This window comes from Drosophila sulfurigaster, chromosome 2L (assembly GCF_023558435.1).
Source record: "Drosophila sulfurigaster albostrigata strain 15112-1811.04 chromosome 2L, ASM2355843v2, whole genome shotgun sequence".
NCBI lineage: Eukaryota > Metazoa > Arthropoda > Insecta > Diptera > Drosophilidae > Drosophila > Drosophila sulfurigaster.
In genome coordinates this window covers 3,960,251-3,987,131 of record NC_084881.1, presented here as the reverse complement: position 1 = coordinate 3,987,131, position 26,881 = coordinate 3,960,251, and the positions used below count along the sequence as shown (strand labels likewise).

The 26,881-nt window shown below is 40.8% G+C and overlaps 1 protein-coding gene and 1 long non-coding RNA gene across 7 annotated transcripts; one reads left to right on the top strand and one right to left on the bottom strand.

The window, feature by feature from the left end:
- The first annotated feature begins 5,194 nt into the window (after window positions 1-5,194).
- On the top strand, window positions 5,195-23,896 carry LOC133843437 (homeotic protein spalt-major). 6 transcript variants are annotated; one of them, XM_062277014.1, is made up of 7 exons: window positions 5,195-5,668; window positions 15,677-18,708; window positions 19,258-19,415; window positions 21,725-22,055; window positions 22,127-22,359; window positions 22,444-22,653; window positions 22,910-23,896. In XM_062277014.1, exons 2-7 carry the CDS (start codon window positions 15,810-15,812, stop codon window positions 23,360-23,362), a joined length of 4,284 nt encoding a protein of 1,427 aa, XP_062132998.1. In that variant the 5' UTR covers window positions 5,195-5,668; window positions 15,677-15,809; the 3' UTR covers window positions 23,363-23,896. The 6 variants fall into 6 exon arrangements, 5 of the variants coding, with proteins under 5 accessions (XP_062132998.1, XP_062133010.1, XP_062133017.1 ...); XM_062277003.1 differs by lacking the exon at window positions 5,195-5,668 and adding an exon at window positions 14,659-14,916; XM_062276996.1 differs by lacking the exon at window positions 5,195-5,668 and adding an exon at window positions 14,659-14,992 and having other exon boundaries at window positions 15,065-18,708.
- LOC133843541 (uncharacterized) lies at window positions 11,224-11,462 on the bottom strand. The gene is made up of 2 exons (XR_009894518.1): window positions 11,315-11,462; window positions 11,224-11,275 (listed from the first exon to the last, which is right to left on the bottom strand). It is a non-coding gene; the product is annotated as an uncharacterized LOC133843541 (long non-coding RNA).
- Window positions 23,897-26,881: the final 2,985 nt, after the last annotated feature.

The window sequence follows — 26,881 nt, the reverse complement described above, 5'->3', positions numbered from 1 at the left end:
GATTAAATGTCGATAAGTGCACAGCTAACTCTTACATTAAAAAGTAAGCACTTATCTCAAATGTTCAACAAAAAACAATGTTTGTTTTTATTTCATTTTGTTTTTGAAGATCGCACAATATTTTTAATCTGAAATATGATATTATATGCCATGTAGTAATGTTATGATTTAGAGCTGATCAACCGATTTCATGTCGTACATTTTATTATAATGTTATTCTTCCAAAATATTATGGAATTTATAAAAATGTGATTTTGGGATAGTTTTAGTAGGGAAGTAGAAACAATAAATCTATTAAAAAGACTCTTCTTAAGCTCAAAAGTTAAGCAGGTCTTTTATGAATCTGATTCGATAGGCGCAAAGTCTACGAAGTATTTGATAATGTTGGAATAAATCACTGGTCAGTCAAATTAAGAACCCATTTGAATAATGGGAGCCGAGTACTCTTTGGGATCGTCGGTCAACACATGGGAAAATCAAAGAATCTTAACAATGCTCTGAGCGAGTCTGAGGTACGTACTTTTAACGAGTCGAGTGTGCACTTTCGGTCTTTTTTATTTATTTGTTTTCTATTCTATTTGGTATTATACATTTATTTAGTGGAAACAAACGTGATACTTAATATAACCGAAGCCCTCGAGACGAGCGACGTGTATTTCGATTTTTATGATGCTCGTAGTTGATGTGAAGTTTATCGTTTGACTTGAATGTATGTGGGAGGTACTCTTAACGATCTTTGTCATTTAAATAAATACATTTTATGTGAATCGGGCACAAAAAAATCAAATTAAAATTAAACCTATGTCTAATGAGTCAACGAGTACAGACGAGATTTCCATTTAGGATCCAAATGCGTGACTCAAAGAGGAGAGTTGAATCAGAAAGCAGCCAGGGAAACGTTTAAAAAGAAAACTAAGTAAGAGAGAGAGAGAAAACATTCGACAATTGTTTTTGTCCAATAAAAAGTTTCAAGATGCGAAACTATGAATAATTATTCTTCTGCCATTACTTTTATGAGGGTTGATATTCCTTTGAATCCATCGACTTCCTTTTCGAGTATTGCTCGGCTTCTTTATTGTCCAGTCCGTATGATCCCACCGACATCTTGCAGTATGTTGAACCAACTCACGTTCTGCAAGATGATTATAAACGTTGTTCCTCATTGGATGGCTTCGTATTTTTTTTGGGATTTGGGGAATGGGGAATGGGTTAGGGACTGAACATTTGTCGCATTTACCTTAAAATGTATATAATAATTTATTCCGACTTTAATTATGCTTTGTTGATCGTGTTCTGGTCGGCTTCGCTTTGACTTTGATTTCCCGATGACCTGAGAAATGTTGCCTAGGTTTTTCTTTTCGTTTATTTATTTATTTTTTTTTGGTCTGATCGTTTTTCTATATGCTTTTTTTATGAATGTAGAGACAAATCGGCGTCATCAAATTTTTAAAAACGGGTTTCGATTTGCATACAAATTCCACTTGCTGTCACTCGACCCACGTTGAGAATATGGCGATGGAGGAATTGGAAGCGGTTCTCGATGATAAACGACATTATGTCTGGGAAACTTTTGGTGGCCATAGACTTTGTGTCTCTGCTGGAAGAGAGATGCTGCACCTTTCTCTCTCTCTCTTTCTGATAGGGAAAAGGCACTCGACTCTGAAAATCTACAGTGCAACCATGTTGAAGACGCGGCTAATTTGACACGGATGGAGAAATGAGTGCGAGGAAGAGGCTAGAGGCGAGAGGCGAGAGGAGAGAGTTTGGTATTATTTGATGCTTATGAAGGGTCGCGGCTCAGTTACGGGGTTGTTATTGCCACCGCTCTTGTTGTTGTTGTTGTCCTCTTTGTTGGTGTTTGTTATCATTTCATTTCATTTTTTATTCATCCATGAATCCATTTTGAATTTGTTGCTATTCGTTGTTGTTATTCTATTAGGCTTTTTAGTAATTCATAAGCACACGCAGCGGGCAGATGTTCCACACGAGTTCTTTCAGATTATATGGGCAGCGACTGCAAAAGGGTTGCACTCGCACTCGCACTTCGAGATACAGATACAGATACAAATGCAGATGCAGATGCAGATACATAAACATATGTAGCAAGAGGATACATACGCATGTATCTGCAAATGAAATACAATTGGTGGCCATGCCAGTTGCCACTTAACGGTTGCCTGCTGCCGGTGGCATGCATAATTCATGCCACAAACTCCATCGGTATGGCTATTAACAGCTATTCGGCAATCTCGCCCCGTCTTGCAATTGAATGATCGATCATTGGATTGAAGATGCTTTAATACGAATTACAATTTATGTGCAATATATTCAAGTTTCGGATAAATTAAATGCAAATTATACAAATCTAATGTGTGTTTCTTATGTATTTCCTTCCTCTTTTGCTTTTTGTACACCCAAGAATTTAACTAAGTTACAAATAAAATAAATAAATAATTAGGAAGAGCAGCACTTTTATTAAAGTTTAAATTATGGTAAAAACATTTTTTTTTAATTTTATTTTGAAGTAAAATAATAAATTCAAAATTCAGAAACTTTTAAAATCTATTCAAATTTCAGAAAAATTTGTAACCTTTAAAATATACTATTACATTTTATTATTACATAAATTCAATACTTTTGTTACCAAAAGTCAATGCAGACCGAAGAGTCAACTATAAGTTACAATTGAAATAAATAAAATTTGTCTTTTGAATAATTAAAAATAGCAGAGCTTTAATTTATGTTGAAAAAGTGGATTGTTTTATATATATATATATATATATATATATATATATATATATATATATTTATTTATATATTTGATAAAACCTTAATACAGAATAATTCTTTTATTTTTTTAAGGCAGTGAAAATCACGCAAATTTAGGACTACTTTTAAAGTACGCAATTCTATTTAAGAAAAACTTTAACTTTCATAATTCAAATTTAAGTTATGCAACGTCTTAAAAGCAAATAGTCATCTTGATTTACATTTCAGAAAATAATTTGAATGAATATGATTGTCTTAAGTACTGAGAATATACTTCGAATTGATGTATAATCGTTAATTCATTTTAAAGTTTTCATTTTCTTAAAATGATGAGTTCTATCAATTTCTCATAAGTTTTTTAAATCTATGTAACTTATTAAAGATATTAGAGATATAAAAACTTTTAATTATCTAATATTTATTTAAGTTTTTATTTCCGAATTAATTTAACTGACGATTGAAATTTACTGTGAAAATATTCACATGAAAAATCTGTGCAAATGAAGTTATTCCGACGGCATTTTGAATCGCAATGCTGCAAAAGGACCAAAGAGCAAAGAAAAGGCAAGAGGCGAAGGCAACAACACGACACGTCGTACATAAAGGAAATATGGATAAATAAAGAAACTTACATGCTCTCACACTCTCAAACACTCATACATAGTATAACACACACATACACACACACACACACATTGAAGGATAAATATGATTGAGCGCAGCCAACGAGGAGCATAAAGTAAGATAAAAATGCGAACAGCGCTGCCAACGTTTCTTGCTGCCGTTTGTTGTTGTTGCTGTCGCTATGCTCCGCCTAAAGTTGTCATAATTTGCTTTTGCATTGCGTTTTATTTATTTGTCGACGGCCCAACGACGACGACGGCGACGACGACAACGCCGACGACAATGACGCTGCGCAAATAAAAATCGTTTGCTGCGCTCTGACCGAAGATGACGTTGCCTTCTGTCGGACAGTTTCTCGTTTTCTGCTTCTTGCGGTATCGATTTGTGCGCTGTCGGCCCTTTCAGAGAGCGCTCGTCAGCCGACAAAACGGAGACTATGCGAAAGACTATGCGAGAGAGAGAGAGAGAGAGAGAGAGAGGGAGAGCAACTGTGAGAGCCACTACAAATACATTCACATTCGCGCTCTTCGCGAGTCTGTTTTTGATTTATGACACACACACACACACGCGCGCATTACACATATACTTGCCCGTAAACTTGAGACTTATCATAAATGGCCGCAGTGCGTGTGTTAGAGCAGTACAGCTAGTGCTGCGCCAGCTTAACAGCGACAATAAATGTTAGGCACCTAACATAACAGTGTGACAACAGTCTTATACGCCAAGTTCCCCTGCTGTTAGTTGGGCCAAGTTGAGTTTCGAAAATGTTGCACGCACTTTTGAGTGGCTCTCTCGCTCTTTCTCTCTTGCGCCGCTGCGCAGCTAATGTTGCTGTCGTTGTTGTTGTTGTTATTGGTGTTGTTGGTCGCTTAAGCTTTTGCAATGCAGAACGAAACGAACACGAAGCGAAAATGCTGCTGCCCCCAAACAATGATAGCGACACTTCGATTCGCTGCTGCTGTCGCTGCTGCCGTTGCTGCTTCTGCTGCTGCTGCTGGTGCTGCTGCTGCCTGATGGTGCTGCTGCGTTGTCTCGTTGTGTGCCGTTTCTTGCTCGTTAAATCCATAAAGGACATTCTCTGCTTCGGCTCCAGTCACGGCCAACGCCACGGCCAACGGCAACGGCAACGGCAACGGAAAAAGCAGCAACAGCAATAGCAACAGCGGCAGCAACAGCGACAGCGCAAGTTGCCAGTTCAGCGACAGCGTCAGTTCAGCCAGCCAGCGAGGCAGGCAGCAGCAGCAGAAGCAGCCGCCACTTCTTGGCTTTGCTTTGGTCAGCCGCCTCAAAGCCGCCAGTTGCAGGTTGTTACTTGCCACTTGCCGCTTGCCGCTTGCCAGTGGCCAGTTTATAGCTAATTTGCCATTCACATTAACAACAGCAACAGCAACAACAACAACTACAACAACAAAACGGCAGCCAATTATTATTGCCAAAATTTTTGACAGTCGCCGCTGCAAAGCCAGTGGCCAGCTAACGGTTTTTTACTACCGCTGCCGTCGTCATCGCCGCCGCCTCCGCCGCCGCCGTCGTCGTCGTCATCGTCATCGTCGTTGTCGCCGCAACTCACGCACAATACTCGCCTCGCTTTTTTTTTCTCCCGCATCATCTCCAGCGTTAAGTGCGTGCGTGTGTGTGAGTGTGTGTGTGCTGCCGTGCGTGTGTGTGTGTGTGTGTGTGTGGGAGTGGGACACAGCGCGAGTGTAAGTGCGAAGAGTGCGGCGTGCGGGAGCGTGGTAGAGAAAGAGGAGGAGGAGGAGGAGGAGGAGGAGGGGGAAGCAGTACGAGGAAGTTTTTGTGGTCGCGCGTGTTTAATTAATCATAAAAAATGCAAAAAGCATAAAACTCATGCGACACAACGCGAAAAAATGCAAATGGCAACAAATACAACAACAACAATAATAACAACATCAACAACAACAACAGCGACATCAATAGTCGACACTCTCTCGAAACAATTGAAATATGTGCAATAAACGCGATGAAGGTGAAGTGAACTAAAGACAACAAGACAACCAAAACAACAAAAGAATCAAAATCGAAATCGAAATTGAAATCGTTCGCAGGATTCGTCGAAAACACAAACTATTTTTTGCTGCCGTCGGCGAAAACGAAATTTCGCATCGAATACGTAACAAAGCAAACCAAAAAAAGTGAGCTCAATAAATCCCACAATAGCGGATAGGCGATAAAGAAGAAAGCAAAAACCAATTTGGAAACAAGTGAGCCCAACAGAAGAGAGAAAAACAACAACTTATTTACAGTTATAATCAAAGTGAGTATCGAGTATATTTCTATAAATTATTAACAACTATACTCGAGAAAGGAGAAAATCTCCATCCCATTATGTTAAAATACTAAAAAATACTTGAATTGATTGATATATGAGAAATAATTATCAGGAGAACAGCGGAAGAATTTATTAATAACATATTATTCATTCCTCATAATTGCATGATTACCTCAAAAAGTAATAAATTACTATCAATGCTAAAAATAAAATTCAAAAACATTATAATGGAAGTGCATTCAATTCTTTTCTGATAAGTAAACTTATAGTTACACTTTACTAAGACACTTTATTTAATATTTTAATCATCAATATTGATTGTTTTCCTTGAAAAAGTTCTTATGCTAATTTACAACTTTCCATTTAAAATATTTTATACCTTCTCTTACTTTTTTCGGTCAAAACATTTTCAAGAATCGTTAGTATTAAATATTTATCACAACTGTTTTTCACTTTATTATAACAAAAATTGAATTGAATACACAATTTTAGAAGACTTTAATGCCTAAAGCTTGAAGGTTTCAGTAAAATTTAAGTGTACAAATAAACGTAAAGTTGACAGCATTGTTTCTTCAAATTATATGATTATATTAAATTAAAACTAAATTAAAGTTGTGAAATATTCCGAAAAGTTTTCACAATAGAATCTTATCTAAATATTTGGCGCCTTTCTTTATATATTCAAATATAATTATATATAATTTTGTAAAGTATTCCATTCTCCCACAATTTCATAAAAAACTAAGCTGTCAACCAAACTTTGAACATCTTAAATATATATGTTTATATCCAATATATTTAAGATGTAGAATATATCTACTATATTTAAGATATTGAGTGTTTGGTTGGCAGCTGAACATTGCATCTCGTTAGATTGCTTGCGTCAAAGCCAAACTTGTGTCGGACCAAATTTAATTGATTAACTTGAATCTCTCATCAAATCGAAAATGTCTGGATAAACCTTTAAAACGTAACCTCCACTTATGGCATCAGCTTTCTTAGTTCGATGTTCATCTGATGTAATTGCCGCTTCAATATCTTGAATATGTTCTAAATGATTTGCAGTTCCATGAGTTAATGAAGTGCAAGAATCAAAATGCTGCTGGTGTGTGTGTGAGTGTGAGTGTGTGTGTGTGTATATGTTTGTGGCTCAGTTGTTGCCTGAGTGGCGATTATTTAAAATTGACACTTTATGCGAGGACATGCAACCGAGGCAACATCAGCAGCAGCAACAGAATGTTGCATGTCGGGCTTATGTCAAAGTTAACATAAATACAACTATTTTGTGCCCCAGCTGCGTGGCAAGAGATTGGCGGGGGCAGAAGAGGGGATTATTGAGGTCTTGACATGGGCACGAGATGCTGCTCCAAGTGTGTGTGCATATATTTGTGTGTGTGTGTGTGTGTGTGTGTGTGTGTGAGGTGCAACAACAACAACTTGAACAGAGCAAACAGACGCATGTTGTGAGAGTAAAATTAGCACAGCAACAATGTGTGTGTTTGTGGGTGTGTGGGTGAGGAGGGGGAAGGGGTGGGGGCGTAGGTTAAACGAAAAGATGACAGGTGTCAGGTTCGAGTCGAGTGTGTATCTTGTATCTTGTAGATACACATTGCAGTCAAATGTCAGCAACAGATTGAGATTGAAATGATGAGCTTAATTTTCAATCAAGCAAATCAACTGCCACTACAACCAACGTTTTCAGATACATTATTCAAGTAAAAGATACAAATGCATTTCGTGCCCCTTCGCCCCTCCCCTATGTAGCAACGCCTAGCGCCTAATGCATTTATTGCCTTAATTAATTTATGAGTCGCGCGATTTCATCTTAACGAAGAGCGCCAACAAAAATGTATCTTGTATCTCAGCGTGCAGCGTGCACATTGACATCCTCATGATCATGATCATGATCACGAACATTTTTATCATTCGCATGATGATCTGCTTTCTCGCTGACGGACAATAAATTCATTTACTTTTCGTCGTTTATAAAATTCGAAATGTTTCATGCGCCAGACAATTTTTCATTTCATTTCCCTTTTTTCTGCTGCTGCCCTCTCTCCCATCTCATCCCATCATCATTTATTTGTATTTTATTTTCGCTCATTTTTATTGTATATTTATTTTCATTTTAATAAATTCAACACAAAGACAACAAATAATGAAAAGAGGGGGAAAGCAGCGACACAAACAGCGAAAGGAGGGAGGAAAATATTTTTTTGTTATGACAGAAATGTGCGCGTCTATCGAAAAAGTGTCTACACTTTCGACTGTATCTACATTTCGCCAGGCAATTTTTGTTGTCAACTTTTGCCTCGTAAATTTTCATCATTTTCATTTCGAGTTTCCCCATCCACACACATACACACACACACACACTCAGAAACACACACACGACGCGCTGTCCAAATATTTGCCAAAAGCCAAAAAGATTGTATTATGCTCTGCGATATATATTTGTACTTTTTCGTTTTTTTCTTCCTATTTGTAATGTGGCCACGTTGAATTTTTCTGCACGCCAAAAATATGCCAACAGATCAGCGCACGCCTCATGCGAATCTATCAGTACTCAAAAGCGGATAGACAGATATTTATTTGTGAATGCATCTGTATCGCGGCTGTTTATTAGAATGCTTGCAACGCTTCAGATTCACATACATTTAATATCTCGTTCATTTTCTATGCGTCTTTGTTCAAAAACTTTACAACACTGCAATTTTTATCGTATTCGAAGTTATTTTTATTTATATTGTAGATAAAGTAAATGTTCATTATTCAATATACTATATAAATTATTTAATAATTCAATTCAAACAATTATTTCTGAAAACATTATCAATGATTGAATTTTGCAACGAAACTGGTTCGTACTATGATCAAAGAAATTTTCTAAAATCCCATTATTACAATCTAGTCAACTAAGAATGCCACAGAGCTTGCCCGATTATGTGATACCCATTACCCATTTTAAATAAATCTAAAACTAAGCGGTATTATTCTTCAAATATATCAAATGAATGTACCACAAAAATACAAAAACATATTGAAGGCTATATTTGGTATGTTAATATAGTACTTCATTCAAAACATAGAGTACAAAATATACCAGCCAAAACAATGAATTCCCTTTTGCAGTAGGCGTTTTTTGCCATACGAAAGTATTTCCTAAATCATTTCTACCTTTATTTCCGATGGCAACCAAATTTTCAGGAATCATAAATATTGCAGTTATAGTCCACTCTTCGATTCTACTTTTTCTTGTTCAAATCATTAAAATTACGTTTGTTACTCGATAATTTTGGAATTGTGGGGCGTGCAAAAATTTGAAATACACTTGATGTCAAAATAACAAACACTCATCAAGAATATCTATACTTCGTCGAAGATGCCTACTGCTCTCTGTTGCATTTGCTGCAGTTACAAAGTTACACCATGGGTAGCAGGTAGAAGGAGGTATCTCCGACCCTATAAAGTATATATATTCTTGATCAGCATCAATAGCCGAGACGATCTAGCCATGTCCGTCTGTCTGTCTGTCTGTCTGTCTGTCCGTCTGTCCGTATGCAACACTGGATCTTAGAGACTATAAGAGATAGAGCTATAATTTTTTTAGACAGCATTTGTTATGTTTGCATGCAGACAAAGTTTGTTTCAAATTTTGCCACGCCCACTTCCGCCCCCGCAAATCAAAAAAATCGAATAACAAACGTAGCTTTAAAGCTAGAGCTTTGGTATGTACAATAAAAACAATAGTAATTATGATTCCTGAAAATTTGGTTGCGATCAGATAAAAATCCTCGAAGTTATTAAAGAAATACTTTTGTATGGGCAAAAACGGCTACCTACAAGGGGTCTTAGTTGTTTTGGCTGACAATCTGGTATATTGTGCCGTCTATGGTATATTTGAATGCGGTACTATATCGATATACCAAATATACCAATTGGGTTATTTTTAGTATTTTGTAGTAATATATTTTGCTTTAATTCAAAATGGGTAGCGGGTATCTCACAGTCGAAATATAATTAAATGATTACTTCCAAGGTTGTATTTGAGGAACTTATAGCAAAGTATCATATATAAATATGAGGCAGATCTTACACATCGGTAAAGAATTAATTGTTGGATATAATATGAGTTTTTAACAGAAACGAAGCCAGAAGAAGCACGATGAAAATGCGAAAATATCAAAAATGATGCAAACGTTTATCGAAAGTGGCTAAAACAAGAGGTCAGAAATGTGTTTGTTTGTATGCGTGTGCACAAGCTATAAACATTTATGCCCAGAAGGTGGGGGCAAGAGGGGTAAGGATTGTCTGCATGTGTGTGAATGTCTGTATGTGTGTAAGTGTGTGGAGAGTACTTTGCATAGATTGTCCACTTTAGATTAAGCCATGAATAATTTATGTGCGTCTCTTATGATTTTAATTGTTTGCAATGGCAGCTTAACAACTCTTCCTTCAACTCCTCGCCTCTCCCCTGCCCGCTTCGCGTCACAATTTCGCCTCCAAAGTTCTTTCTCTGTCACACACACACACTCACAGTGCATAAGTAACTGCCCTTTATTATTCCTTTAGTGAAGAAAAAACATAAAAACGAAAGCAGGGCAGGAGAAAAACAAAATAGCGCCCAAAAGCAAATGCAAAACAATACAAATTCATTTACAAGGCACAAGGCTGAGAGTGTGTGTGTGTGTGTGTGTGTGTGTGTGCTCTCCGTAGATCCCCTATTTCCTTTGGTCACTTGGCATTGCACTATGTTGAATTTGACCCGTTTTTATGGCCAAAATTAAAAATTTTAAAATAACAAGATTTTTGAATGCAGGTTTCTTGTATAATAAAGGTTATTGCCATAGGAAGGTATTTTAGAAAAGTGGGCGTGTCAACGTGTACATAAATCGAAAAAGCGAATATATAAATCAATTTTCAAGTTAGAGACCCGAATTTTGGAACACACGATGAATGTCCTATTTCAAATGCGTCCTGAAAATTTGGTTCAGATCGGATAATAAATATGGAAGTTATTCAAGAACAAAAAATCGCAAAGGCTTTACCAAGGGCTTGTTTATCATTTTGCGAATAGTGACGTTTTTTTCAGGATTTAACGCAAGAAATCTTAATAGGACAGCAAGATTAACAAGTTATGATAGTGTATATGGCATTTTGTTTCTCGCAAAAGCTCCTTGCTTACGCCACACTTCTAGCAGTTCTGCAATTTTGATCAAAATGTTGTTCCCTAATAAATCAAATTACGCAAAAAACCGCAAAAAACGCATAATGAGCTTACATATTATGATTTCAGAATTGACAGATCTACAACATGTATATGGACACTCACTGAACAAATTTGAACATTTTAGTTAAAACCTTTTGGAAAGTTCAACTTTCTTTCGAAAAGTGACAAGGGGACAACACTTGCTAAATATACAAATTGTTAGAAAAATACGAACAAAACAAGCAACATATTAGTATCAACACATAGTAATAACTTGAAGAAGTAATATTCCTTTTGAATTTTTTTATTTAATGATTTTTTGTGGGAGATATGCCAATTTGAAATTGCATCGCAAATTTAACATTTAACACTGCACGTATTGTCTGCTTGCAACAGCTTACTTTAACAGCTGTTATTTTAACATTAAACTGTTAAGTTAACATTTTAGGTATACAATATCGCGATTTGATCATTTCTCAACATGGTAACATTAAAAAAACGGAAATTTGAATACTTGCGAAAAATGAGTTTTGGCCACGAAAACGGGTCAAATTCAACATAGTGCATTGGTCTGCTTTATCCACTTCTGCTTCTTTTCCGTTCTCTGTTGCTTTGGCTTGTCCTGCCTTGTGATTCCCTCCTTTTCCCCTCTGGCTTTGCTCTCCCTTTCTCACGACCTATCGACTTTGCTCTTCTCTTCTTTCTCCTGCTCTTCGGTCAGCTGACACGCAGCATTTGCATTTAACACACACACACACACGCACACATTTAAACACAAACGGGCGTCGTCCATTTCATGTACTGTGTGTGTGGCGCTTGCTTCGTTCGTCTACCCATCCCCTCCCCTCCACCGAGCGTCCGATCGCCTTTCTGGTCAACAGCCACCCGCGGCGTCTGCAGCTCAACTGGTTGACCGGCCTCCACTCCCCCTCCATCTCTCTGTCACTCTCCCTCTCTGACCGTCTTTAAAGCGAGCCCTTTCCGGTTGCGTTTGGACTGCAACTCGAAGTCATCGTCATTGTTGTTGTTGTCGTATCGTCGTTCGTTCCATTTCGTTTCTTTCTCAAAAATTATATGAAAATTATACCAATTCAACTCATAAAATTTTTTCAGCTTAATAAATTTGCAGACATTTTGTTCGGCATGGATCCGGTTCCAGCTCCATCTCCATCTCCAGCTCCAGCTCCCATTCGAATTCGAATTCTCATTCCCATTACAATTCCCATTTTCATTTCCATTCCCATTCCCATGCTCAGTTCAGTTCCAGTTGAAGTGCTAACGCCTGAGCCTTCATTGGCTGCCTCTTCTCTTTGGCATTTTAAATACTGCAAATACTGATTTTAACCACGTCTACACTTCTGCCCTTCTTCGTTCACAATGTGCTTGTATTTTTTTCATTACATACACGTATTAAATGAAGCTCATAAATTTTGACGTAAACCATTCTTGTTTTTCCTCCCTCATTTTTGTCCTTATTTTCGTTATGTTCCAAAAACAGAAAATTCTTAAGTTTCGCTGCTTTTCGATTGATGAAAATCCGAATGAATGATGGAAAATTCTCTCTAAAGCTTAGTTATGTATTACTCTATTAACAAGAAAAAGAAACACATTCTCGTTGTACATAAGAAATAAATAATTAAAAGTATTTAGCTGATTTTCCAATTGTAAACTATAAATCAGATGTTAATAAATATTTGGGAATAAATTAAAATGACTTTAAAAATATAGAATTTTTAAAATTTTTGAAAATCAAACATTTAAAATAAGAATTAGTACGCATTACTTGCGTGGGATAAAAAAATACTTAATACTTATTGGTTAGCTAGTGCTATAGAAATATGCAATGTTAATGATTCAAATTATGAACAATAGTTATTGGCTGACAATCGTATTCAGAATTGAAATTCACATAGATCCAGGCAAGGCAGTGATCTGTCGATCGATTTGAAGAGCAACAGATCTCAATCAATATCTCTACGAGTATAGCAATCATTTCATCAATTGTTTATTTTACCGCCACGTTGCGGGCAAATCATTCATTCAGTCAAATTTCTAGCCGGATATACTTGTATCTTGCCCCAACTGGGTGCAAGTGGAGCTATTTATGTGTCCATGTGCGTTTCTGTGTGCGTGTGTGCCATCAATCAATCAAGCAAATTGCATAGAATTTTGATCTGTATCCGCTATGGATAAAACCAATTTTCGATAGAATGATTGACGCTTTGTTGTATATCTCAGATACAATATTTATCCGGACGAGTAACTGAAACCCGAAGAAGAAAGATTTAAAGTTCCTTTCAAGTTGAACGCCAGCACGCGGACCACCTGCTGACAGGAAGCTCTATCTTGAAAAAATCGGCCGGAATGACAAAGGAAATAAAAACATACTGTGCATTCGTTGTGGAATTCGAAGTACATTTCGATTCCGATTTCAGATTTGGATTCCATTGGAAAAAGACCAAAGAAACCTAAAGCTGAAGCAATTGCACAAGTTTTATGTTTTTGGCTGTGCGTAAATCGCTCAAGAAATCAGCTCAAGTGGAATAAGTTGTGGCTACTGGCTTTACTTGTCTTCGGTCAACACCTTCAAGGCGTCCTAAGCAAGTACTCGGGCATCTTGACTCCCAACCACCCACAAGTTTCCACAATCTCAGTCGCAATGTGAGATTCCCTTTCCTGCCTCATTCAGCTATGGGAAAAGCGCGTCGACTACTGCATTAAACAAATTGATTTCGGATGAGCCCATTGATAGAAATACTATACGATGTGTGTGCGCCGATGATTTCGAGTGCGGCCTGTCCCAATCGATATGGATAGGAGTAAAGTATAGTATCTTATGTATAGTACACTGGTCTGTATCTGTATGATTTCTATGAGAATGGGACTGGAGTCTGCTGAGTGGGGAGTGTGTGCGTGTGTGTGTTTACCTTTGCCAATAAATTCACTTAATTGCCGGGAAATAATCATAAAGCAATCGGCCGTAATGTGAATGCTACTTGGTCTCGTTCTTGCACAGCAAACTCCAATCTTAGCACACGTTCGCATCGATTATTGTGAAATATTCTGCCCAATTTCGTATTAAGATTACGAATCTTTCTTATGGTTATCCGAGTGTATACCACGGCGAAGGCTAACTCACGAATGCATCGGAATTATGGGGAAATCGATTTCTGGCCAAAATTTATGTTCTCTTCGCCAACTTATTTTTGATTTTTTCTTTTTTATGCTCACAATACGAAATCACATAGTGGAGAAAACGAAATGAATTAAGATGACCACCAAACTATAATGGGATAATCGAATTCTTATTCAATACAGAATACAGACTCAAAAACAATATCTTATTTGCTACATTTTTCTATATTTTCCTATATAATCAGCTTATATAGGTTTAATACCTCATAATGAAGTATTTCGACTGCAAGTGAGTGAGAGCTCGACTGCTAAGACAAGGTTCGGTTCGTAGAATAGTATTTTGAACCATCTCATGCTAATCTTGCAAAGAGTAATTATCTTGAATTATTATTAACAAAATAATAAGATACATTGATTGATAAATAGTCAATAATATGAAAATCTTAAAACAGTATGGAGTATTAAAAAATTAAATTAAATTAAAATCGAAATGCTTGTGTTGTAAGGTGTATAATAATTTGAGCGAATCGAATGTATCTACAAAATTTACCTTCAAAATAATTTGTATTTTTTTATGTTGCACTGAGTATGTTGTATTCGATCATCCAATTTTTAAACACAGTAAGCGTTTAATTGCATTTATAAACTCTTTCGATATTTAACTAAAGAAATTCATAAGTAAGTAGGACAATGTACTCGATTCGTTATTTGGCGCCGTTCTGTTCGCGTGTTCTAGTTCCACAGCTAAGTCGCTGTTTGGGTGCGAGAAGTTCCAGTTCCTCCTTGGCCAATAACTCAGCCAAGTTATTTACGTTTGGCAATATTGGTTATAGTGGCACAAATCCCAATGCGAGGAGAAACATTATCATACGATAGGGAAGCAACACTTGTGAGTCTTTGCATACAATTCAATTGATTCATTTCAATGGTTCTGGACTGTCAGAGTGGACAGTAGGCAATATAGGGTGGGTAGTATTTCCGTGTGTTACGCGGTAACCACATCGCAATCAGTTGTATAGATATCGTCCTATTCCTAGATGGGATTGCGACGTGACGCGTAGAGACAGTTGGAAATTGTCAACAACTAAATTAGCCATAGCCGGAATCGAAATCGAATGGGACCAAAGCAAAGTTATGCTGAGTGATTCCAAGTAATATATCAATAAATTATCCAACTTCAACACCAACTCCAAGCTCAAGCGGAATCTGAAGCCTCATGCAAAACGCGTAACGAGCTTCGACCAGTTCAATAATCCCCCTTGGATGAGGAAAGTCCAAAAAACATTGATCCGATACCTCCGATGCGATTTCGATGGTGATGGCGATGACGATTGTGATTGCGATACCGATATATAGTTTTTATTCTAAATAGATATTGCACATGTGGCGGGTGGTTCGATGGCTCGTTCTGTAGGCCAAAATTAAGTTATACGCCCCTAATAATATGCAATGCGTTCATTTATTCATCGCCTTTAAGTTGCGACACCACAAGCTATTCATATATTCAAAAATTTATCATAAAGTCTGACCGGGTCGGACCCTTCTTACGTGACCGGCTCGTTATAGGAATCTAAAGCGGAAAGCTCAGTTTCTTATTCTCTTACGCTTGCTGTTGCTCAATCCGAAATCTTCTTTTGATCTATCCACAGCGCTGATGACCAGCAGCAGCAGAAGAGCCGGAGCCACAGCTAAACTAAATATCAGATTATAGCCGACAATCGGAATCTCTTCCAGCTGCTCTTGTGAGGCGGAGCAGTCGTGGAAGAGGCGATTCTAGGCATAATGTGTTCAATATTTCGTAATCGCATCAATTACCGGGGCACAGGTACACGCAGTACAACATCTGCTGGTAGTGGCAGCTCGACAGGTGCCGGAGCCGTTTCTGGAGCAGGAGTTGGAGATAGAGACAATCTGCTGGCCAAGGAACTTAGTGCCGACAGCAACAACAACGGCAGCGTAGCGGATGAGGTGCCACAACTTCATCCGAATGCAGGAGCAGATGGAGGCCGACCAATGGAAGTATCATTGGAAACATCCTTGCCATCGTTGAATGAAGACCAACAGCCGGAGAACAGCAATGAGGCTCTGGATCTGTCCGTAATCTCCGGCAGCCGATTGCCCACATCGGGGCATGTGGCACTTGAAGCTTTACAACATACCAAAGTGGCGGTAGCGCAGTTTGCCGCAACGGCGCTAGCAGGAGCAGCCGATCCCAGCGATCTGGCCATGGTACAGTCAACGATCTTCAATGTGCAGCGCCAACATCTGATGCAACTGCAGCTCATCCAGCATCTACAGAGTCAATTGAAGAGGGCCGGAGGCGTGGTCGCTGCCCTCAGCAGGCAGGGGCGAAACGAAGAAGAGCGCGACGATGTGGAAGAGGAGGAAGATGCGGAAGTGGAGGCAGAAGCGGAGGTGGAGGAACAGAAGATGCGAGAGACAGAGCAGGAATATCTGGTCAAGGAAAAGCCACGGATGAATGGTGAAGTTCTCGAGGATGACCACGTGCGGCTTAAGGAGAGTTTAAAGACTGATGGGCATAACTTGACCTTGGAAATGGCAATCGAGTGCAATAAGGAAAGTGAAGGCGAACGGGATAGGGAGCGAGAAAGAGAGCTCATCAAGCGGGAGGATGAGCGCGAGATTGAGGCGGAAGTCGAACCCGAGACGGAGAATGAGTATCAACCGCTAATGTGTGATATCAGCTCCAGTCTGGCATCGAGTATTATCACCAACCACGACCCTCCGCCAGCGCCCAATGAGCCTAACTGCCTGGAGATGCTGCAACGCCGCACGGAGGAGGTATTGGATTCCGCATCGCAGAGCCTTCATGCTGCACAAATGCAAGAGGAGTACTCGGAATATGCCTCGAAAGAAGCCCAGAATCGCGGAGAGATCTTTAAGCATCGCTGTAAGTATTGTGGCAAGATTTTTGGCAGCTACTCAGCCCTGCAGATCCATCTGCGTTCCCACACCGGTGAACGACCCTTCCACTGCAACGTGTGTGGCAGCAAGTTCACAACTAAAGGTAATCTCAAAGTCCACTACCAGCGTCACACTCAGATCTTTCCACCCATGATGCTGCCGCCTGTAGTAAATGGAGGGGCAGTAGCGGGAGCAGGAGGAGGATCATCCTCGGGAAGTGCGGAACAGTTTGCCACTCTGACGCCAATTCGGTTACCCTTTGTGCCACCCGCGCCACTTGCACCACCACCACCACCTAGCAGAGATCCTTGTGCCCAGGAGCAGCAGCAAGCGCAGTCAATACAGCAGATTCATCAACAGCAAGAGCAACAAATGCTTCCGCAGGCCGAGGATCTCAGTAAGTCGATTCGGGAGAAGTCTCAATCGCCTCTTGAACGTGCACAGACACCAACACCAAGTCCTATCCTACCTCCCATTCCTGGAATCACACCAAGTAAATCCGTGTCCGATCGTAATAGATGCCAGAGCGTAGCCCCAACGGATTCCTCACCAGAGAAACAAGAAAAGGAGAAGCCCAAAGATAGTCCCAAGTCAAGTCAAACGACACCCCGTCGGAATGGCAGTGTGCGAAAGCGACAGACAAGCAATGCAGGCAGTCCGCCAGGCGAGGATAGAGCTGCAGAGCATGCTGAGCATTTGCACATTGCCAAGCTCGTGCGTCGCTCCTCCGCTAGCCGGGATGGCTCATTGGGTCTGCCTGCCGGAACGGGGGCCGGAGAGTATTCACTGGCGCAGATGGAACGCATCATAGACAAGTCATGGGAGGATCTAATTGAGATAGACAAGACATCGGAGACGTCGAAGCTTCAGCAGCTAGTGGACAATATTGAGAACAAGTTGACGGATCCTAATCAGTGCATCTTCTGCCAAAAGGTTATGTCTTGCCGCAGCTCCCTTCAGATGCATATTAGAACCCACACGGGTGAAAGACCCTTTCGCTGCAAGATCTGTGGACGTGCCTTTGCCACCAAAGGCAATCTGAAGGCACACATGAGCATACACAAAATCAAACCGCCCATGCGTAGTCAGTTCAAATGTCCTGTGTGTCATCAGAAGTTCTCCAATGGCATCATTCTTCAGCAGCACATTCGCATCCACACTATGGATGATGGTAGCGCTGTGCAAGGTCAAGGGCAGAGCCAGAGCTTAGGAGCTGGCGATGTCGAACGTCTGGGCATTGAGGATCAGAACTCAAACAAGTCATTGGGGACTTCAGACACCCTGGACTTCTCCACCACTATCTCTGATCATTCAGGACAACGTTCCGAGTCGTCGCAGGGCGGCGACTTCGATGAGTTCATGACCATGGACAGCACAGACGATTCACGTGACAATTCGAGTGCCACAACAATCACCACAACGCCTCTAGACAGAGAAAGAGAAAAAGATCGAGACAGACGACCCACTGCTCATGATTGCTGTGATGAACGTTCCAGATCCGATTTGGAGGGTGGACGCGAAAGTACCAATGGTACCGAGCTGCCTGCCATGGATCTCTCATCTCCATCGTCGGCAGCTGCGGCAGCGGCCCGTCTCTTTGGGGTAAACAACGGTGGAGCGGTGTTACCCATGCATGGCATGCCCCTGCTACCCCCAAATCTGCTGTTGATGGCCGCAGCTCGCGAAGAGATGCACGCCCTAGGACAGGCACATGCCAAGTTTCCGCTGTTGCCCTTCGGACCGCTCGGATTTATGGGTAAGTCGACTACCGATTGCTGAATGCAAGCTGACGAGTATCGTCTGACAGTGCGCGAGATGACAAAGCTGCTTTGTCTGCTACCTTTGACCTCATTGCGACGATTTACGCAGCGACAGAAGCGAAAGGGGAAGCTCGATAAATCTGCGCACTTGGCGCGACATAACTCAATTGGACCAAGACAAAAGCCGCCCATCTCCCATCCCTCTATCTCCCCATCATCAGCGCGTCTGCCTATGCCAAAATTCCGCAATTTATTTATAAACTTTTCGCGCATTTTCAATTCCAATACATCACGATCGGTTAGTAGCCTAGTGCGAAGAAGAAGTGAGGGAGATGGGTATGGGAGGATGGGGATGGGTCCCTCAATGAATTACGTTCTGTTGTGAGATCGCAACGTCATTATGTCACAACATTTTACTCTGATGGAAATTTATTATATCGAAGTTTCGATTTCGATTTCCCATTGTCGCGTCCGCACGTGTTCTTGTGAGTAATCATCTGTCTCCCGTTTGCCCCTTTCCCCTTTTCCTTCACCCGCGAATGTAGGTCTGCAACCGCCCCCCAATGTGTGCAACTTGTGCTTCAAGATGCTACCCAGTCTCCCCGCTTTGGAGGCCCATCTGCAATGCGAACATGCCAAAGAAGTTACAATTCCCTCGGTCCGCACTCACACTAACGAAGTGACGTCACCACACGCAGCCAAGGTAAGCAATAGTAATATAACAAACTTCGGTTTTTAGAAAATATTTACTGATACATATATAACATTCTTTATTATGGCATTTTATTTGCATATAAGGCAATTTATTTATGAATTAACTTTAAGATTTTAAAAGTAAAATAGAATACTTACAAACAGGGTTGGTTTGAAATATGATTTTGTGCGATATAAATAAATCGTGGAACGATTATAAGTTATTATCTTTTAAGTCTTCAATATTAAACGAAACTTGCTAATTTGCAATAATATAAAAATATGTTTTGAAAATAAACGAGTATTCAAAAGAAAGATGGGTAGTAGCAGCAAACACATTCGTGTCATAGATTGCCTATGTAAATGATTTGGATTTATATTTAGAGTTTTTTCATTTATTAAGATCCTATTATTTATATAAATATGAAATACAATGTAATATGTAAGACTAAAGGTTTTGCTAGTGGCTGCTCATCCGTTTGCCTGGCCTGCATCGCCACCTTCTTTAAATGATGTGAACTAATGCCAGATGTGATGAGGCAAAGGCTAAGCTTGTTGTGTAGATTGCTTGGCCTTGGCTGAGCATCATTAATTAAATTGTTATGGCCTGAAGTGCTCTGAGAAGTTGTCGGGAATGAACGGCCCTATATGGAGCGCAGCTGGAGCTGGCAACTGCGAAATAAGCTCCTGTTTAGGCCAAACAAATTATGAGCTTATTATTAATTGTTCATTTCTCACTAGACAGAGAGGGAGAGATAGTAAGAGAGTGAGGTCAAGAGAGCGGGGAAGAGAGTAAGTAAGCATTATTATAAGGAAATTGTGGCGAGTTGCATAGTTTTCCTTAATTGTTGCCGTTCCGCTTGACGGTTGCAGTAAAGAGGCTGCCAGTTGCTAGCTTCAGATTGATTCTCTTAAAGCAAAAGCGCTTGGATTACATCGCACAACAATGCCAATTATTTATTAAAGTGCGTTCGTCTTCGAGCTTGATATTAGGAATGCCACTACGGCTAGTAGGGCGAGGGGAAACGGAGGGAAGGGAATGCCTGTCTACCCATAATTTAAGTACAAATGCGAGTATTAATATTTAAGAATGTCTAGCACAATCGTCGCATCATCATGTTTTGTTGCTGTTTCTGGTTTGTGGTTCTGTCGCACAATGCGGTATAGTGTCTATGACTAATGACATCGTTCATTATATTTTACATTCTTGGAGTATTTCCAAAATTCTGAGTGCATAAATTGTAAGGCACGATAAAGAATTGAAGTTATGTTGAAAAAGGCCTATTTAATTTATCGATTAAATGCCAAGTAGTATTTTTGTTCTACCTTATTCAGATTGTTGACTTAAATCTGATAAGAAATATTCTCGCATTATTACAAGATTGTTTCATTTAATTAAATTACTATGTTTTAATTGGGCCCCTTTCCTTGGTGAACCGCTCCTGGTATATTCTTTGGCCAAATTGCATTGTGCAATGTAAATGTCATAACATTTTCAGGCTGTAATCAGCCCTGGCATCCCCGGCGACAGTATGTTCTCGAAATCTGTTCGCCCAGCACATCGCTGATGATCTGGAAGCGGCTAAGTAGGGGATGCAGCAGGGCGGGGCAGCTCTGGGCGTCATCTTTTGCAATAGAAATTCCTAAGTGATTCAAATATTGTAAGTAATTACGAGAATACATTATGATGATGCAAAATTTACGAGTTGGTCTCTTATATGTACCAGACCAGACCAGCAACAGAACCAGATGGATGGCCATGGTAACGCCTCGTTCCGCATGCCGCACGCCTCGTGCCTGGTCTCCTCTTTGAGTGAGAGAGGGGCAGGATCGGGGCATTGTGTGTGCCGGATCGGTGGCGGTGTGTGCGATGCATTCAATGCAAATAAATTATGTTACGCTTTATGCAAAATTATTTAATCTTTTGTTTGTCGCGAGTCGCGAGGCGCAAGTGGCATGTGGCAAGTGGCATGTGGCAAGTGGCAAGTGCGGCATGCAGGCAAGCTGATGTCTGTGGGGCAAGTCTGCTGCTCACTCGCTCGTCGAGTCCCCAATTGTTTTGCCATAAAAATATGAGTTGAGACCCGACCGTCGAGGCGGCTTTGTCTGTGCGAGAGATAATTAGTTGGCATAGAAAAATTGTAAATTATGTTCAAAAATAAGAAATAAGATAATTAAGAGGCGCGTCTGGGCCAAACTCTTTCTCCTGAATGGAGTGGGGGACAATGGAGAGTCGGTTGGAGCGATATTAACGCCACATTAACTGGCAAATGCTAAGAAATTAGCGCCCCTTCTGATCGGATCAACCAACTATTTCAGCTCTCTCTCAATCCAAATCTGTTTGCCAAGAAGTCAAAGCCGCCATCGACGCCGACACCAACGCCGACGCCGACTGTGACTCCAACTCCAAATCCGATGCAGGAGCTGATGCTGGCGCCGGCGGAGACAGTGGCAACTAATGCGGCGGCCATCAAAGAGGATCCCGACTCCCAGCAGCTGCTGGCCGATGAGGCTGGCTGCGAGGGGAGTGCTGCAGCTGCTGTCACTTGCAACACCAATCCTACAACAACGAACACTAACAGCAGTAGCTCGGGCTTTCAGCAGGAGAGTGCAGCCGATGCGGAGCAGTCGCTGATGAAGATGCAGCTGCGTAAGTATCCCTCAATATCCATCAAACGCACCATGAGGCCATCCTCAGCTCATCCCCCGCTCACCACGCAGATGCTCATCGCTTTCCAGCCAGTCCGCTGGACTTTCAGCAGGCCTTGATGTCAGCCGGGCCGCCTAGCTCCAGTCTCGATCCGCCAATAAACAACAAGCACTTCTGCCACGTTTGCCGACGCAACTTTAGCTCCAGTTCCGCGCTCCAGATCCACATGCGAACCCACACCGGAGACAAGCCCTTTCAATGCAATGTGTGCCAGAAGGCTTTCACTACTAAGGGTAACCTCAAGGTGGGCAACATCAACTCCTCTTGTCTTTGGAATTTTCGCTATTCTCTCGTTGGACTCTTTGCTCTTGTCTCTCCTTTTTTGTAGGTTCATATGGGCACGCACATGTGGACCAATCCAACATCGCGTCGTGGTCGTCGCATGTCCTTGGAGCTGCCTATGCGACCTGGACCTGGAACTGGTCCTGGTTCTACTGGAGCCCATGGAACAGCGACTGCCGAGCAGGAATTTATGCAGCGTCGACCTGAACTATTCTTTCCCTATTTGCCACCTTTTTTCAACGGAATGCCCCCCAAGGTAAGTCCATCAATACCATCTCTCTCATTCTCCTTATAGCTTTTGCGAGAGTTTCATTTAACGTTGACGTTGACAAAGTTCACTTAGCTTCTTATATTTTTCATCTAGTGCTCAAGTAATAATAATCACACTGATCAATTTCGGAATCTTCATTTAGCCTCTTTTGCCTTAATTTCAATTTAATCCCGTTAAGCTATATATAGGTATTCTAAATCTCGCATCCCCTGAAATTTTTTAATTTTTGCACCTTTCTTAGCCTGGTGAACTAAGTCCTGGTGCCTTTGGAAACATACCGCCTCCGCATTTTGCCAATGGTGCAAAGTATCCATATCCACCGGGTCTGCTAAGTTTTCCAGGCTTCCTAGGTGCAGGCCAGCATCCCCATCCGCATCCCCATCCATACGCCATGGAACGAAGGAGTACCAGCAAGTCGCCAACATCAGAGCCCGCACAGAGTCCATCGTCCCGTGAGGATGAAGGATCGCTGGGTAGCAATATCTGGCATCCCTTGAGTAGCATCAAGCTAGAGAACAATCAAAATGAGAGTACTGGCAACCAAAGCGAACTGGATCAAGATCTAGAACAGGAAGACAATGGAGATGGCGATGGAGTAGAAACTGGAGTTAGAGATGTCGATGAGGATGCAGATGTTGATCCGGAGGCGGGCGTCACAGAGCTTTCAGATCTAATGGCTAGGTCGGAGAAGTAGCCGATGATGAATGATGAATTTGGCCGATTGGAACACACATGGTTTTTGTGGACTACATATCTTGAGCATAAAACTACGCTAAGCTTGATTTAGCACACACACACACACAGACATAGTCACACCCCCGCCCCCCCCCCACACACACCTACACACACACACTTACACAAACACTAGCATATATACGCGGTATATACGATATATATTAGTATATGGGATATATCATATGTGTCTATATAAATATAGTACGAGTAATTGATAGCGATCTTGAAGGCATTTAAATGCATTAAGTCTAGCGATAAGTTGTATAAATTGCGGAGCATGAGCACAGTAAGTGAGAGCCATGGTGGTAGTGTTATCGATAGCGACCGAAATCGATAGCATTTCCAGCATCGATTCTTGACAGCTTTCACACACAATTAACTAATTTTATGGCTACACATAACGATAAACATAATGAATATAAACATATACTTAAAAAAGTAGATCACCTTATGTAAACTGTGGTAGTTGCATATAAAAAGCGAAATCTAAAGTCGTAAATGGAAATCGAAATCGATCACAAAATTGTCAACGATATCGAAAATCGAATGATCAAAAATAAAGCCGACGTGCAAGTTGCAAAACATTTAATTGATGTGTCTTATTTTCCGGAAGTGGGTTGTATCCACATCCCCTCCTTTCAACTTTTTCAGGCCTTTCTGCAGATTCCGTTATGGCGCCAATAAATTTATGCAAATTGACAGCTCTTGGTTGTACATTTTTCCCAAATGTACATTCCAGATGCGTGTGTTGTGCCACGCTTATCCCATTTATCATACATACCCTCCTTCCTCCTCCACCAAAACATTTCTCAATCGCCACATAGTACCAACAATTCAACATTGGAAACAGCCGAACATAACATATGTTGCCTCCGACGTTTTATAAACCAGCTTACAATACTTAAATCATTAATTTTTGCTTAAGTTTTTTATTCATTTTATAAATATGAATTATTCTCATTTTTTAGTAGTGGGCAATGTTCCAGACTGATTAGAGATGAAATTTTGTAGTCTTAAGGAGGGATATGTATGTACGAGTATATGGTACTTGGTTGATATTGTTAACAAATTTAAATTGATCTTAGTATTCTTATTCTGCTAGAAATTTAATCAGTACTGAGTTAAAGTACTCCGGCACCTTTGCAGCGGAGAATGCAATGAAATCTGTTGAAATAAACGTTAATTAATTTGGAGTTATGGACTAGTTTATTATACGAATGTTTTGTCTTCGACAAAGACAGAACATTTGTGAATTTCCATTTTCCACAATGTTGCGATTTTCCATAGAAATTTTCCTCATTTCATGGGCGCACATATTTCATATGCGGCTTTTTCCACGGGCCGTAAAGTGTCAGACTGGCAGGGAGCAGAACTATAGAACTATTAACAGGCTGCCCCCAGACCAGAATGCGAGCCATTAAATGCCTTGCGATGTGGAGAAAGGAGAGTGTAGTATGGAGGAGGGGTGTGAGATGGCTAAGGAGTTGCTGCTGCGTCTGTTTCCAAAGTTGCTAACGAATCTGGCCTCCTGCATGGCAATGAGAGATGAGAAATTGTGCCATGTCTGGGGCGCAGACAGGCGGCGATTTCAAGATCAAGATTCTAAACAGACAGCCATGTTGCCATGCTTATAATTACCATATGTGGCATACCCAAGGAATTATATATGCTTGAGGGTGTTGTCAATTCGGGACATATTTTCTGTACCGGCTAGTTATTCGCTAATGAAATTATGAGCAGGTCTAGCATTCCGATTATGCTTATTTGTCAGCTATGTTATTCATAAGCTCATTTCCCCAGTATTTCTAGTTCCGCCAGATGATTCGGCAAGTGGCTCAGCAACCAAGAACGAGTAGTATTCATATTTATGTTGCGTGCAATTTGTTTGATCTCAATGCGCAATTTAGTTTCGTCTGCATAAGAGGAATTATGAAAGACGATGGCGAATGGCAAATGCCAAATGAATGATCACAATCGGAATGCGAAGGGAAACTTATTCGTTTGATGGATCGCTGGTAGCTTTGAAGTGTGTCTAATTGAGTGCGAGAGCAAGTGTGTTGTGTTGCTTGCTGGCGCTAGGAGCAGCTGTTTGAAGTGGGTGAAGTGGGTGCAGTCAGTTCTGTTGGATCCAATAGACTCTGTGGTTTTATCGTTACACCTTTTGTAATGGGAATGGGAATGGAAATGGGAATTGAAATGGAAATGGAAATAGCAATGGAAATCGCAATTGAAGAGGAATCGGGCTGTAGGCCGATGGCGCAACATGCGGCCATCGTGTAGCGCGTTTTATGGCACCCACAAATTCCGTACTAATTGTTGCACTGGGAACTGGTTTACAGCTTGTGGCAGCCACAGCAGCAGCAGCAGCAGCAGCGGCAGCCGCATCGCCAATCGGCAATCGCGCATTGCCACGGCCATATCCATATTGCAAGATCGCCAAGTGTTGTTGCCTACAGCTTGCCCCATGCTGCGAGTTCGAGTAGTTTGCTTCAATTTTGCCTCAATTATTTCGCTTGTTTGTTTATGGTGGAATCTTTAATCTATGCGCTGGTGTCGCTTGCAACCTTGACGACGACGCCGGTGATGTTGTTGCTGCAACTACTCGGCTCTAACTACTTGCAGCTTCAGCTTTAGCTCCTGCAGTTTTGCCGCATGCGTGGCCACGATCTAGACAAGTGCCCAACGATCGACAGCCCAACGAATTGAGGCACCGAGAAGCCGCTCCAACCTTATGCTGTTGCATACTCGGTGTGATCTTTGAATCGTTGGATCTTTCTCGTCTGGTCTGGTCTGGACTAGGCTGCAAGTGTCTCGTTTATTCATTGTTGTTCAACCAACTTATTAACTTAAGAACAATAATTTTATTAAAAGAAGAATAACATTCAATACTTAATTACGATCCAAAAATATTGTTGAAACGTTTTAACATTTATTTACTGGAGGCATTACGATGTACATAAATAAATTGATAAATAACTAAATAATTATTTTAACTATGAAATTATTTCTCTCTCTCTCTCTCTCTCTCTCTCTTTCTCTCTCTATCTCTCTCTCTCTCTCTGTCTCTCTTTTCAGTTCTCTACTCCTACTCAATCGCAAGGTCACGCAAACATTGATTAGGCGAGCGATCGCACAACATGCGAATAAGTTTTGGCTTATTGGAAATGTGCACGTGACTACAGCATCTTTAGCTGGCTCGCTCCTTCCTTGCTGCCCCAGGTCTATCCTGGGACAAAACGAGTTAGTTGTCCGCTTTTGTCTTTGCAGCGAATGGCAAATGCATTTTGTTGCAGGCATGCGAGCAGTTAGCTTAAAGCGGAAGCGATAACGTCTAACAAATTAAGCCATGTCCAGCCGTTGACTCTCCACAAAGACTTTATTAGTTGCGGTTGAATTTGCCATGGGATCAGGGGAACGAGGAAAGGATATCGATTGAACTTGTAAATAAATAAATGCTGAGTGCGCATAAAACTCCATT